Source organism: Haliaeetus leucocephalus, unplaced genomic scaffold (genome assembly GCF_000737465.1).
Source record: "Haliaeetus leucocephalus isolate CR32 unplaced genomic scaffold, Haliaeetus_leucocephalus-4.0 Scaffold328, whole genome shotgun sequence".
NCBI classification, from domain to species: Eukaryota; Metazoa; Chordata; class Aves; order Accipitriformes; family Accipitridae; genus Haliaeetus; species Haliaeetus leucocephalus.
This window is the reverse complement of record NW_010972764.1, coordinates 1,744,110-1,758,527: the sequence shown is the minus strand read 5'-3', so window position 1 is coordinate 1,758,527 and position 14,418 is coordinate 1,744,110. Positions and strand designations below refer to the sequence as shown.

Here is a 14,418-nt window from a genome sequence, read left to right as displayed (position 1 = left end):
GTACTGCTACATACATAGAAGACAAGATCTTGGAATACTACTCATACTGTGCAATATTATACTTCCCCTCTGTCTGCTTTTCTCCTTACCCCCAGTCCAGCCTGATGTGCGCAATAGCAGTGCTGCTCACCAAGTCTCACTTTTTGCTACCAAAATATCTCCTTTTCAGTGTGAAAGAGCCAGAGTGCCGCCCTGCATGCAGCAGCATGGGAGGAGTAGACATTGACAGCACTGTAACATGGTACGTAATGCAGAATCCGACTCATTTGCAAAAGTGATAAGAATATTTATTGACTGTGTTGGTAGTTACAGAGTTGAGCAAGAACTGGAACAAAAGCGTGCTTGCTTTATGGGTGCTTGTGGTGTTTTTACTCAGGGCTGCAAGGGGAGGTGTAACCCACCTGCACCTGAAGGAATGCTCCCCAGGGAGTCCCAGTCGGGTCAGGCGGAATTCTCATCCCAGCCGGATCGCTCCCTTCAGCACGCCCTGCTGTCTCTCTGGCTCCACTCTCTGTTTGTCAAGTAAGATTAATTGCAGTCAGATTGTCCTTCCTGCTGCCGAGATTAGAAGGGTAAAGCCAAGCACATCTGCGAGGGACTCGGGTGGCATGTTGTTAAGAAACCGTTTTGTGGAAGTCTCTCTTTAGCAACGCGTGGTCAGGCAGGAACGTCCCTGATCTCCCGTGACCCTTCGCCATTAGGGAAACCAAGAGCATAATCTTGTTAGCTAATCTGCGTTGCTGTACCTTTGCGTTTTACCTGCACAGTGTTTTGCAGAGCAGCGATGAAACCTGTTGCAGGGGAACACAGCAAAGACCCCCGCCATCAGTGCCCGCGTAGAGGAGCAGCACAGCAATCTTCCTTATTGCCTCCAAATGACAAAGTGTGAAAAGGAGGTGGGAGAACTGACAGGGGCCTGCCATAGCATGCTTTTACTGTCTAAAGGCTTTCCATGAAAAAAAAAAAAAAGCCCAGGCGATTTAAAGCATTGCTTTCTTTTCCAACAAGATTCTTCCCTGATGTTGCTCCCAGGTTTCTGTAAGAGAGAAGAGATTGTTGGTGACTGTGCTTTTGCTCCCTCTCTGAGGATTTTTCTCTTGCACTTAAGGGATTCTCTGACCCCCTTAACACAAGCACGATGATGCTAGTTACCTGGATAATACTGTCTTCTGAAGTTCAAACACGCAGGTATTGAAGATACCATGCTCTGGCCATCAGCGAAAAGCAAGGGTTTCCATGCATAGCCTGAGCACATGAAGCCTTGTTGTCCCTTCAACACGTGGTTTATGGTTGGTCACCACAGAGGTGATGAGAAGTCCAGGATGCCACCTGCATGAGCGCAGGAGTAAACATTACTGATGCCAGTTCAGTATTTAGCTAATCTGTACTTACAAGTTTCTAGCACTGGAGTTTCTACAGCCTCTCTGACATCAGTTTATTCCAGATCCCTTCATTTTTGAAGGACAGTGTCTGATCTAGGCACATACCTCCGGCAGGGGCCTTACAAGTGCTCAATAGAACATAAAAAGTACTTGCAGGGTTACTTGTAGGTCTTGTTCACTAGTCTCCTGTCCATACAGTCCTGCAGAGTGCTCACCTATTGCACAGCAGTCTGCCGCAGGCTTGTGTTAAGTTTATGGTCCGCTGTAATTCCCAGAACCTTTTCTTCAACACTTCCTAAGCTATTTGGTCCCAATTTGTGCTTATTAAATTGGTTATTCCTGCCCAAGGGTAGTGCTTTGCACTTGTCTTGACAAAGTTTCGTCCTAATTTTTTTTTTTTGCAATCTGTTTCTCCAATTTGTCAACTTTAAATTCAAATCATGCCTCTGGTATGTTTGGGGGAAGGAGGTAAAACAGTGATGTACCAAATATGGTGACTATGGTCACGGTGACCTCATGCCCTTAGGAAACTGGTAAAAAAATGCAACAAGAGGAGAATTCAAGACTTGGCACGTTGCGCTGACTGTTCTACATTTGCAGGAGGAGGGAGAGGTAGTGACCACAAACTGTTCAAAATCCCAGAGTTCATCCTCTGGCACAGTCGGTCGCAGCCAAGTCCTGCTTCTGCCACCGGCTGTCCGCGCAGCCCGGGGCTCTCCCGAGGACCTCGGAACACGCAGAATTTGGCAGGTTGCGCCCAGACGTGCTCCTGCATGGGCTGTCGGTGTGTCTCGTCCCGTTGATTTGGAGTCACTGCAGCTACAAAGCAAGGCTTGTTTGAAGCTAAGTGTGCATTTGTTGTTTTGCTGGATCAGGGCCTTAATTCATCTTTAGATAAGGTGTGAATACAGGAATATGAGTAAGATTAACCACAACCAGATTTTTCTACCTCCTAGTATGAAGGATAAACCAAGCATTTCTTGGTTTCGCACCTGTATTGGGCTGACAGGACAAAAGGTATGTTATAAAGGTTCACTGTTGGCACTTATGCAAACAGCAATGCATGCTTTTCATAAAGGCACTCATGGTGAATATGCAGAATAAGGAGGTTGTACTTTTTAGTCTTGCTTTCAGTAGAAACACCATCTCATTTACAGGCAGATTTGTATATTTGATAATGATTCCAGTATTTAGCAGCAGCTAATTTGGCCTATTTGTTTGGAAGCTTGTAATAGCTTAGTCTGGTTGAGCTCATTTCAGAGCTTCCCCTAACTGTGGGACCATCTGTTATCCACCTCACTTTTTTTTTTCCTTGATTGGTTTCACACAGGCCCTTTAGTTCATTTTGAATTAGGGTGGTTTGGAGAAAATCATACTGTAATCTGCAGTTGGTGTTCCCCCCACTCCCCCCAATTAGATGGAAAACAGCCCATGATGAAGAGTGTCGTTGAATTTACCGGGCTTAGTGGAAAAAGGGTGTAGGGGGATTTTCTCTAAAGCTGGAAGGTTTCTGCAGGTAAGCCTATAAAACCTGCAGAAGAAGGTAATGATTACAAGCCGTTACTGCCATCCTAGGTGACCTCCAGTATTTTTTCAATTAGACAGAACAGCTAAAAATATGGAGACTCTCTTTACTTATACTGTTGACCTTTTATGCATATATGCACATACATTCATACATATGTATGTATATATACACACTGTTGACCTTTTAAATATATATATAAATAATATATAATTTATAAATATACATTATATATGGGTATAATATATATTAAAAAAATCTGTCTCATTTCCTTGGGGATTTTCTCTTTAATTTAAAAATCTCTGGCTTCTAACTCATACAGGTCATGAGCGAGGCTGGAGAAGTATAAGGGAAACGAGAGATATTAGAAAATTCCTAGGAGCCTCTTGAAAAATATCTCCAGACAGATGAACCTGGAGGCCTGTTTTGTTTCTGGAAATTGCTGTGGGTTTTTTTTAATAATTTCAGACTGAGCAAGAGCTAGAGAATGCTGGACTGGGGAATTGCTACTGTGGGGAAGATTTTTAGAAGCAATAGTTCAGAAACAGAAGAGCAATGCCAAACTGGAGGAACCTTGCCTTGCTTACATTGTCATTTTGTCACAACGAGCAGAGTCCTGTGAAATCCTCTGGGCTTTAAACAATTCACATTTCAAACTGGGGGGGGGGGGGGACCAAGGAATAGCTGACAAGTTCTAATAACTTCTGTGTTGTCTGAAATAGTGTTGCAATAGGCCAAACCATTGACAAGCACAGGAGCGATCTTAATTTGAGATGTTAATTTTCAAGGCACAAGAAGTCCACTTGCTGGCTGCAGGAAACGGGGGTTTTGCAGAATGGCTCATAGCATGGTGCTGCTGTGGGATTTGCCCGAGCGCAGCCGTTCTGCCTGTCCTGCAGTGCCTTCGGTCCGAGTTTGGCGCGAGCTCCTCCAGCTGAAACCTTCTTGTATCTCTCTTTCATAGCCCCAGAGAGGAAAAATGCAGGCAAAATGCAAATGTCAGCCTGGAAGCGTTTCCATTTTGGCTGGGAGTAGGGCACTGCCTGGCTCAGGCTGTCCGGGAGAGCTGCTATGTCTCTCTTGTGGGAGAGCGAGGGTACCGAGCTGCTGGTGGGACAGGGAAGGTTTCCAGGGCCCCTTGTGGGGTTGGGGAAGAAAACCCCAAAATAAAATGGGAAAAGGCAAGGGTGAAGGATGTGCTCCAAGTTTATGCTGGGAGAAGTTTGAGGGCTGCCCCTGGTGACGTAAAGACACCAGACCCCTCCAGAAGCTAAGGAAAGGGCTTGTGCAGCTGTTTTGTTACTGGAATTATCACTGCATTCGTGTCGCTCTGCCTTTCCCAGGCAGCGAGGTGTGAGATCCCCTACGACTGCCTGCAGCAGGCAGGGATGTGGCAAAGAAGAGCCAGGGTCACCAGACAAAGCTGTGGACATTTTGTTTGAGGACAGGGAGCCCCTCGGTGTGCCCTGTGCTGTCAGCCGGAGCCGTGGGACTTTGCTGTAGTTTTCACGGACCCACCTGGTGCCGGGCTGTGGCAAGGGAAGGGTTTCCAGAGCTGTTCCCATCCCAAAACCTCCCTCTGCTCTTCTCTCGTGCTTAACACAAGCTGTTTCTCTGTGAAAGCCTCCTGAGGTGCTTGGCGAGTACCGCTGCCCTCTGCCCTGGGCAGCTTTGCCCCTTTCCAGGAGCAGCGTTGGCACCAGATGCTTTTTAGCTTTGCAGCCACCATGGACAGCTAGGATTTCTAAGAAAGGATCGATTGGTGTTTGGCTCTTACGCCAAGTATTACTTACTGGGGTAAACTGGTGGCAGCCTTCTCATTTATCAGTGTGACCAGGCTGTGAGCGGTGACGAGCCCTGGGTGCAACCTGAAGCATGCTTTTGCTTTCTATAAGCAAGATGAGGCACAGCTAAGGTGGTTTTTTGTTTGGTTTTTTTAGTAACTGTGTGCTTACCACTTGCTGCACTGCTGCCCCTACGGATCCCAGGGCAAGGAGACAGGAGGTACCCAAGGGGCGCTTTGCCCCCTGCCCTGCAGCTGCTGCCTGGGTGATTGCACCTGAGGAGTCCCAGGAGGAACCAGGGAGAAGCCCAGGTATCAGGGAATGGGATCCTGAATCTTCAGCTCTGGGGTTTGTGTCTGCAACCAAAAAATAAAGCCTGGTTTGCAGGATCTTGGATTTTTTTAGTGGTATACAGAAGCAGTTGCTTTTTCCCAATACTGAGTGAGGAACTCTGAGCAGAGATGACGCTACTATACCTTGCACAAGTATCTGGTTTAAATCAGTGTTTCTACCCAACTCCTATTCTGGTTTCCTACATAGCCACCTACAACCTAGGAAAGGCAAGATAGAATTAAGGTATCCTGACTTCCCTGGCTGCATCTCCATTCACGTAAGACATGTAAATAACCTTCCTCTCACTTTAGCAAGAAGGCAGTCCCTGCGAGGTTCAGGATGGAGGTATGGCTTGCAGAACAGCTCCAAATCCCCACTGAGATTTTCAGAGGGAGCCCTTCCAGCTGCGGGCTCTCGCTTATCCTGCTTGTAATCACAGCTGTACCCGTGAAGACTCTGCTGCGGGAGCCAGGAATAGACCACCGCAATCCTGGTGCCCAGCAGCCTTACAGATAATTTTGTAATTCACAGCCATGTGCGTGGCATCTGAATTCAGCGCGTTCTGCCAGAGCGTTACCCCATACAATAGGTATGGGTACGATCTGCCGCCCACCTGCCAAGGCACTGCCGCAGACGTGAGAGGCTGCAGCACCACGTGTGGACCCTCAGCTACAAATCTGGCTTTTCCTACCTTTGAGTTTGCAGCTGAAATGCTGTAGTTTTAAAGCTGCTCTTTTAACACAGCTTAGGACTGTGTGTATGTATTAGGTGGGCCCTGGATTGATTATTGACATGCTTCGGCTTTGCTAACAGCTTTTGCTGATGTGAATGGAGCTGTTGTCTTAAGATATGTCCTATTAGTGTTTCTATATTGCTTCTGCTGTGGTGCGTGAGAGATATATCTGAGGTGAGACGCTTCGCTGCACAGTGCGTTTGACAGGCATGAAGAACAGCACAGGCGAAGTTCTGCCTGAGTGTCTGGAAAGTGGAGTAAACAACCATTAAAAGAAAATAACCTTATTCTTCATGCCCACTCACAGGGAAGTGTGTGCTGGGGTGGAAGATGCGCCTGGTGAAGTGGGTGAGGGTGGGTGCTTTTCCTTTGAGCTACAGCCAGACCACTGCTTGCTTTGCAAAGCTGTGCCTTGTTGTGAGAGACAAAGCGCGTGCTAGAGGATGCGCGGCAGGATGGTTCAGAACTGCAAAAATAATGACGGGCTGAGCAAAATGGTGTGTTTTGCTTGACTGGGGAACATCTCTTGTTTGGAGGTGATATAGTAGCAGCACGGTGGAGCAGTTCCTGCTTTTCAGTGAAGGTTTTGAATATCGGTGAACAGAATCAGAAAGTCCTGGGACTATGCAGCTGCTGGTGTGATGGGTGGGGATGACCGCAAAGCCATGGGTCTGACTGGGAAGGAAATGGAGGAAAGCCTGCAAAGAAGTAACAGAGGATGGAGAGAAGCCTGCACCGAGGAACAGAGGGATGTGGTGCCTGTGTGGTGAGCGCAGTGCTTTAACTGCAAACTCGTAATGACTCGTGTGCGTGTGTAGAATCAAGAGAAACTGGCCAAGACGTGGAGTTTGACACTAATTCAAGCATGCACGAGTGCCTGAGGACCGTTTCTGACCACAAGCAAGCAGCACTTCTGTTTTGTGTCTCAGCCAAGAGGTTGAGCTTCCAAATGTGACGCTGCTGGGGTGCGGTTTTTGTGCTGAGCCTGATGAAATCCCATCACTGATGAGCTCAACAAATATGGTGATCTTGAATTATGAGTCCCTGTGAGAGCTAAAACCACACTGTGTTTTCCCCATTGGCAATTATTGAGCAGGATCTCGGTTTCTCCCCCGTGCTTGCTTTCTCTTTCTCTCCACCCCCACATGCTTGGGAAGCCTGAGATGGTGTGACCATCTGAGCATATGCCAGTCTCTTCAAAGGGCATCTGTAATCCCCTGTGCTAATCCTCCTGCAAGAGGAAGGATGCTTGTGGGCAGCACTTGCAAATCCACACCCAGAATATTAAGCTTGTTATAAAACCTGGCTTCTCGCTGCATCTGCTGACTCTTCTTCGCAAAGAAAATGTTGCGGGTGAGTAAGTTTCTCCTTCCTGTGGACTTCCTTTGAAATGTTGCTTCAGGTTAAAGTAATATTGCTTGTTTCACACACCTTTATGAGAGGAAACGGCAATACCTAGGGACAGCTATCATTATTCACTGCACTAATAGTCCTGAACGTGATAGGCCATGTTTTCAAAATGACCTCTAAAGCTGTACAAGTCTGCAGATGCAGCAAAAGCAGCAGCTTAATTCATGTGTCCGCACCTCAACTGCTAGCCCCATGCAGGCAAGGATTCCCTGGGGACTGGGGTGTACACGGGGCCCCCAAGGGAGGAGCTGATGTTCCCTGTACCAGCACGGAGTGGGACACGCTTAGGACATGCCCACACGGCAAATGCAAGGGGGACTTCAGCACAACTGAAACGTGCAGTTGGCACGTGTCTTCTGCGTCGCTCTGCGGCTTTTGAAGTGGTGTGAAGCGCTGAGAGTGCTGCAAGGTCTGTGCCGCGTCGGCTCCCCGTTGCTTTGCCCCATGTGGTGGTTCGTCTGCCGGAGTGTGGAAGGGCTCCAGCTGGCCGCGGTGCAGTGCAAGGTGCTTCAGAGATGGCACGAAGGGAGGGATGGTGTCCTTCCCTGGAAGGCGCTTCCATGTCTCCCGTCGACGAAGGGTTGGGTGGGCGGTGAGGGGATGGCTTGCTCCAGCTGATCTTTGGGGGGCGATCAGCTGGGCAGGTTCCCCGTGCTGAGGAAATACAATCCTATTAATGCACACCAGGCAGGGGCAACGGCCGCCCATGGGCAGCGACACATGGAGCAGCGTTCATCTGCTGCTGTAGCCTTAGATGCATTCACGGAGGGAGGGAAATGTAATTTGGGTAACGCTTTTCAGCCACATAACAAATTAGCAGAGACTTAATTCATTAGCTCTTGCTCTGGGGTGGGGACCTGTTACTGTGGAAAACGAGGCGGAGGGAGTAAAGCCTGTATTTTTGGAGGTGGCCATATGTTATCGGTTCCTCTGCCCACTGGGCACTCAGACCCTGCTCTCAGAGCTTCCCAGAGAAGCAGCACTGGTAAGTGACCACCTCCGACAAACACACCCAGCACCTTCCTCTAAAATCCTGCTTTATGACCTTGACACGGGGGGCCCCGCTCCAGCCTTCCCCTCCGCCTCTCCCAAACCCGCTACGCCCGCCCTGGCGCTGATGCCTTCGGGGCCGCAGCCTGAGGCTGCGTGCCATCCAGAGCGCCTGCGGGAATTGCCGGGAGGGACGCGCGTCTCTGTCGGATTTATGCCTTAGGTCAGGCTGCCTCTTCGTCGGCACGGGCTGGCTGACCTCGGTGGTGGCTTTGCAGCCCCGGTCTCTCTTGCTCAGCCCGTGCTCGCTAGCAGGGAGCTATCTCCAGGCGAGACAAGGCTGCTCAGCAGCTGAGGCAGCATCCCAGCTCCTGGCTGGGATGATTACGCAGCCTCACGTCAAGCACGGAGCTGGAAAGACTCCTCAGGAAGACTGACACACGGAAACAGCAAACGGATGAGTACGTTCTTCTCCTCAATTTCAAGCAGGCATCAATTGGGCATCGACAGCGTGCTTTTTAAAAGAAAATTGCAGGCTCCTCTGTGCTTCCCGGCAAAGAGTGCAAGCAGCCCCGCGCTGGAAGGGTCTCCATCCTGCGGCGTGCGGGGCTCTGGCACGGCTAAGCACGAGCAGGGGCCGAGTCGCTAGCCAGAAGTTGCCAGTTTCCACAGTTACGGAGTCTCGGCCAGATTTTGGTTTAGTCAGTTTGCATCTCGGTAGTCTTTGTGACAAAAGGCGTGGAAGAGGCTCTTGTTCTTCGCAGGGATTATGCTTAACCACAATGGGTGTTAAATAAATGCATGTGCTGAAAGCAGATGCCAGACTGTGCCTGTCAGGCCATTAACGACCCGGGAGGCAAAGGCAGGTGAGGAACCTCGGCTCCGAGCAGGCAGCAGGGACTGCCCGGTCGGAAAGCGCAGAGCGATGGAAGGGCAGGGGGAGCGGGCAAAGGATCGCGGCGCAGCAACCGCAAAGGTGCGAGGGCTTAAACAGAAAAACCCACACAAGCTCGAAAATGCACATATTAGAACTTCAGCATGCAAGAAGACATTGGATTTACTTCTGGCTGTTTAATGGTGAATTTCCAGCTCTGTCAAGTGAGAATGTTTTCTGTCAATATTCCTGCAGCAATACATCTTGTCACTATGTTTAAGCACAGATGGTTATGTAGCTTCTGTATGAATCTGGCACGTGGGGGCAACACCAAGCTTTCAATTGCTTTATCTTTAAAGATAAGGATGATACCATCCTGATAAACTGATCTAAATCTGATGAATCCATGAGAGATCACATGGAGATACAGAAAGAGGAATCAATAAAGCATTAACAGATGCTAGAGTTGCTGCCTGTAAATCAATTTGGAAGCGTCCAGTACACTGCAGTTTGTAAAATACACCTCAGGCTGTAATTGTGAACTGGACTAAGCTACGAAAGAATAAGCATCAAGATCCAGGAGCCAAGGACTTGCAGCAGGCTGTGAGTGGTACACAGCTGAAGGAATAAATCAGCTGCATTCCCCTAGCAGAGGAATCGGTGAGGTCTGAGCAGTCTCTGACTTCTCTGGTTGCCAGCAGCACCTGTACTGCTCCACACCAGTGCTTTGGGACGAGCTGGAAGGGCAATAAAACTAGAATTCAGAGGGCAAACAATGAAAATTAAACTCTGGTCAGGGGTCTGGTGAAAGGAATTTTGAAAAATTTGCCTATGCCATGAAGAATATTTCTATAAACTGGTTCATGAGTGCTACAGAAATTCACCTCATGTCCCTGTAGATAACGAAGCTGATTCAGCTGAAATCTGTGGTACGGATTTTGAGTGTGGTGTCTTAGCTGAAGTATAAGATAGCAGGGAGTAATAGCAACAATGACCAAAAAAAAATGAAATTCAAGTGTCTGTGTGCTTCATCGTTACAAAATCTCTCTCTCGTTGAGTAGCTTTTGCTGAGTGATGCCCATGCTATCAGCCTGGATGCCACGTCTCCTTTCCCTGGAGAAAATGAGTTTGACACGTGGGCTCCATGGGCAAGGGCGAAGAGGCAGCATCACTGCAAAGGCAGAGCTGCTCTGAGATGAGCGTGGGCAATCTTACCACTGGGGTGCTGGGACCCCCAGCCTCCCTATTCAATGACCCCTGCGGTCCAACGGGTAAGCATTAACGAAGTGGTTGCGGTTTCTGCACGGCATATGCCCTGCGGGAGTAATCCTCTGCTGCAGGACAGATTGTGGTCTGCCAGGCGCTGGCTGCTTACTCCATACCCTTTGCTAGGCTAGATGCAGAGAACTTGGTCGCAACTTTGCCAAATACGCTGGGGTGGAGCCCAGCAAAAATCTGTCACAGTTGCAGGTTGAAAGCTGTCTTTTCTGCCTGCCAGGCCTGCATGGGCTGTCTGGGGCCATAAGCCAGGCTGCTTCCATTTTGGCTTTTGGGTAGACCCGAGAAGTTTCTTCTCGTCCTTCAGCTTGCTTTCCCCTGCTCCCTGGCCCTTTCCCCATCCAGAAATGTGCATGCTGAACATGGTAAGGCCTGAGAAAGTTGTTTTAAAGGTTATTTTATTTACCTTTACCAGAAGCATGTTTAAAAGAATGAGTAATTTGAGCTTTCACTTTTTTTTTCCCCTCGTTTCCAAGAGGAACTGTGAACACAACTCTAAGTAATGCTTTGTATCTAAGGAATAAAAGGAATGCTAAATATGAAAACTGTGTTCTCTTCCACATTAGAGAAAAAGTAACTTTATTCAAGGAGTCAACATACTTCTAAATAAATAAGTGGCTGCAGAAAGCCTGCAAGCTTTTGTTATCAGTGAAGGAAAAAACAAATACAAGCCGTGGGTGAGGGATGCTCCTCCCCATGTGATCTGTGTGGGGAAGGGTTTTGTTGCTCAGAATGAGCCTCCCACTGCTGGTGGATACCCGTCAGAAAGGTTTGGACCATAAGAGCAGTGTGATTTCAGCACGGTTTCAGCCTGGCACTCTAGCAGGGTACCAAGTGGCTTTGTTGGGTTGGGATCACTGAACCTGTGTTCCTGCCTCAGGGTATGGTCCCAAGCTAGGTGGTCCCCGATGTGCCAACAGCTGGATTATCTAGCAGTATCAATTCCAACTGGAGGAGGACACAAGGCGGTATGTTTAAGGAGTTCTCCAGGAGCGCTGTATGGTCTTTACGTTGGCACAACGTATATGCTACTTCCCTGTTGTACCTTCTGCTTACCCTGCAGTTCAGGACTGTTCTGCTGCACTGTGAGGATACTTGGGGCTGGTTCCCACAGAGACTCTCTCTGCAGATCAATATTGCCCAGAGTGAGCCTCTGGAAAAACACCACACTACCGGCACGCTCAGCATTGCAGCTCTGCAAAGGGCCCGGGCCGTACTCATGTACTCCTGTTCTGGGAAGCTGCGACCAGGCAGCAGTCCTGCCTGGGGAAATGCAGATGTGGAGTTTCCTCTTTCCTCCTCAGAAAGGACCACAGAGACCCAGATGTGTTAAACCTGGAGGTTTATTAACCTCGTAGTTATTAACCACATTCTTTGCTGACAAAGTCACAACGTTGTTGGGCTGCAGCCAGCACGGTGCTGGGGTGCAGAAGAGGGTATGCCACAGACTGGAGACAATCAGCTGGCAAAGACGATGTAGCTGAAAGCCTGTGGCAATCCCACTCCTTATTTGATGGGAAACCAATGTAAGTGTGCCATTGCCTGGAAGGTAAAGCGGTAAGCTGATGGCCTTTGTCTCCCATCAGTCAGTTTGCCCCTGGGAAGTTTGCAGCCAGAATACAGTGGCAAAGCAGCTCACGGAAGGATCTTACCCCTGCTTCACAGCATCTTGCTGTACTGCCCTCAATTTTCTTGTAAACCCATTTCAGAGGCTTAATCTTAGCCCTGTGGTGTTCCAGGCCCTGCGCTAATGCATCCGTGAGACTGTTTTCAGGACCCTGAAGAGGGTTTCTGCTCCTCTCCAGAGCCCGAGTACTGTGGGTACGTCTCTCTGGGTCCCAGACAGTGACCTAGACACTATCTGCTGAGCACTCGGTCTCTGCATGAGAGCCTTATTTTGATGAGTCAAGGCACGTCTCTGCTGCCCAGCGTGGGTGAGCTGTAACATTACCTGGATGTCTGGAGGCCAGACGTCCTAGTGCAAGCTGCCTCCTGACTGATGTGCTCTACCGCAGGATGGAGGCTTCTCCCAGAGCTCTAGAAAGGAGAACATTCATCCCTGTGGTTTGTTTCTCAGGCATTTCCCCAAATCCATAAAGGCCGGGGGGGGGAGAAAGAAGACAGTGTTTTTGGATTGTTTCATGATCCCTGGGAACTGTTTTTTTAAAGGAAAAGAAACGCCTAGGATCATTTTGAATCATTCAAAATGTTGTTGTTGAGTAGAGCAAAACATCTATTCTGATTGTGATTCTTAACTATCAATTTATAAGTAAACAAAATCAAAATGTTGTTTAATCTTTACTCTTAAAAAATCTGCTTGGATACTTTGTCAAACTTGGCTTTCATAATTTTGAAGAAGTGGTATTTTCCAGTGGAGATGGTCAGAACAATTTTGCCCAGCTGTTCTTATTACTCTTTCGGTAGAACGTGCTAACGTTAGTGAGCGTATGCTAGAACAGCACAGACGAAATTGCAAGGGCAGCTGGGGAGTCTTCACTGTAAGAATTCTGTATCGTGTGAAGTCAAAGATCCTCAGGCAAACATAGCTAGAGACAGCAAATCTCTCAAAGGGCTAAAATCCCAGCTGAGTCTCAAATTCACCGTGCAGGAGAGAAAGGGCTGTAATCCGCTAAGGAAAGCAGATGTACAAGAGTCATTCTGGCAGCTACATCTGTCGTGCTGCTTCCCCCCACCCTGCCTCCTTAAACCCGCTCTTCCTTCCAGTCATATGTGCTTTTCTCCTCGACGACAAAAATAGGCAAGCACAAATGTCAATCATGTGAAATTTATTTCTTAGGACGGATGTTCTTTCCTCATCCTACGTCGCAGCCCTACCGAGTCCCAACGCTCCCTCAGCCTCCAGGGGAAGGCTCTCACCGTTTTGGCCAAGCAGCGGGGCTAGGACTCCCTGAGGTACGCCGCAGCCACCCGGCTCCCCCCATCCCACGGAGCGGTGCTGGGGAGAGACACGCTCCCCGGCCCTGCACCGCGCAGCCTGCTCCTTACGGATCCCCTCAGGGAGCGGGGGGGGCTGCCATCTTGCACCGCGTTCCTCCTGCTGCGTGAGGTAAATGGGCGCCAAGGGCTGGATGGCGTCGAGGAGGCCGACGTTCCCCCTGCCCCGTCGCTGACAGGCACGGGGCTGAAGCGCGCGGGTAGACCCGAGCTGTGCTCGGAAAAGAAACACGTCCCGGGCAGCCGGAGCCCCTTCCCCGGGCCGCCCCCACTGTCCCTCAGAGGGCGCGTCCCCCCCGACCGCCATTTCGGGCACCGCGGCGCTGCCGTTGCCCCCTCCCGCCGGTAGGCGGCGCCATTATCCCCCACCTCGCTGCGCTGCGGGCGGGCGGACGGACGGACAGACAGCGCACCCCGGGCCGCCTTCCCCCCGACTCCATCCCACCCCCAGCGGCTCTTTCCTCGGGTTTCCCGCCGCGCCGGGGCTGCTGCCGCCGCTGCCGCTCACTCCCCGCAGCTAGGAAGGAGCCGGGCTGCCGGCCGCAGCGTGTCTTCTTCGCCGCAACCCGCCGGCGGGCAAGATGGCGCTGCAGCTTCACCCCGCTCTGTGGGAGGAGTGCCCTCACTAAAGATGGCAGCTCCCTGCGCCGTGTGGCTGGGGGACACGGTGAGGCGGCGGCACCGGGGAATGGGAACGGGAACGGGGATGGGGCGGCGGTGCGGGCTGACCCGTGTCCCGCCCGCAGGTAGAGCGGGTGCCGTGCCCCTACGACGTCCATCACCGCGTCCCCCGGGCGTCGCTGGAGAGGCACGCCGCGTCCTGCCGGCTCCGCAAGATGGGCTACTCCGCCGAGGAGGAGGTGGGTGGGTGGGCGGGCGGGGGGCTCACCCGGCCCGGGGCTGGCGCTTCTGGCCTGGGGGTATCGCCCGCCCGGCTGAGTGGAGGGCCGGGCGAGGGGGGGGACGACCGGTGTCGGCCCCCGGGGCCTTGACTGAGCCGCTTGGTCCGGCAGGCTGAGATGTACGACTCCAGCTTCTTCTACGAAAACCTCAAGGTTCCCACCGTCGCCATGGGTGAGCGGCAGCGGGGGCTGTGCCTGACGGGGCAGCCCCCCCTGGGGGGGCAGAGGATGGGGCTGAGGGGAGACCCGGGG

General features: G+C 50.7%; 1 protein-coding gene across 2 annotated transcripts in view; it reads left to right on the top strand.

Moving 5' to 3' along the window:
• Positions 1–13,804: 13,804 nt before the first annotated feature.
• Positions 13,805–14,418, top strand: part of SNRNP48 (small nuclear ribonucleoprotein 48kDa (U11/U12)) — a 9,960-nt gene continuing 9,346 nt past the window's right edge. Inside the window, exons 1-3 of one of the 2 annotated variants that reach the window (XM_010571443.1) lie at positions 13,805–13,931; positions 14,011–14,124; positions 14,278–14,338. In XM_010571443.1, the coding sequence (XP_010569745.1) occupies positions 13,896–13,931; positions 14,011–14,124; positions 14,278–14,338 (211 nt within the window). In that variant the 5' untranslated portion in view covers positions 13,805–13,895. Of the gene's footprint in view, positions 14,125–14,277; positions 14,339–14,418 lie in introns of both variants that reach the window. The other variant, XM_010571442.1, reaches the window with a different exon arrangement.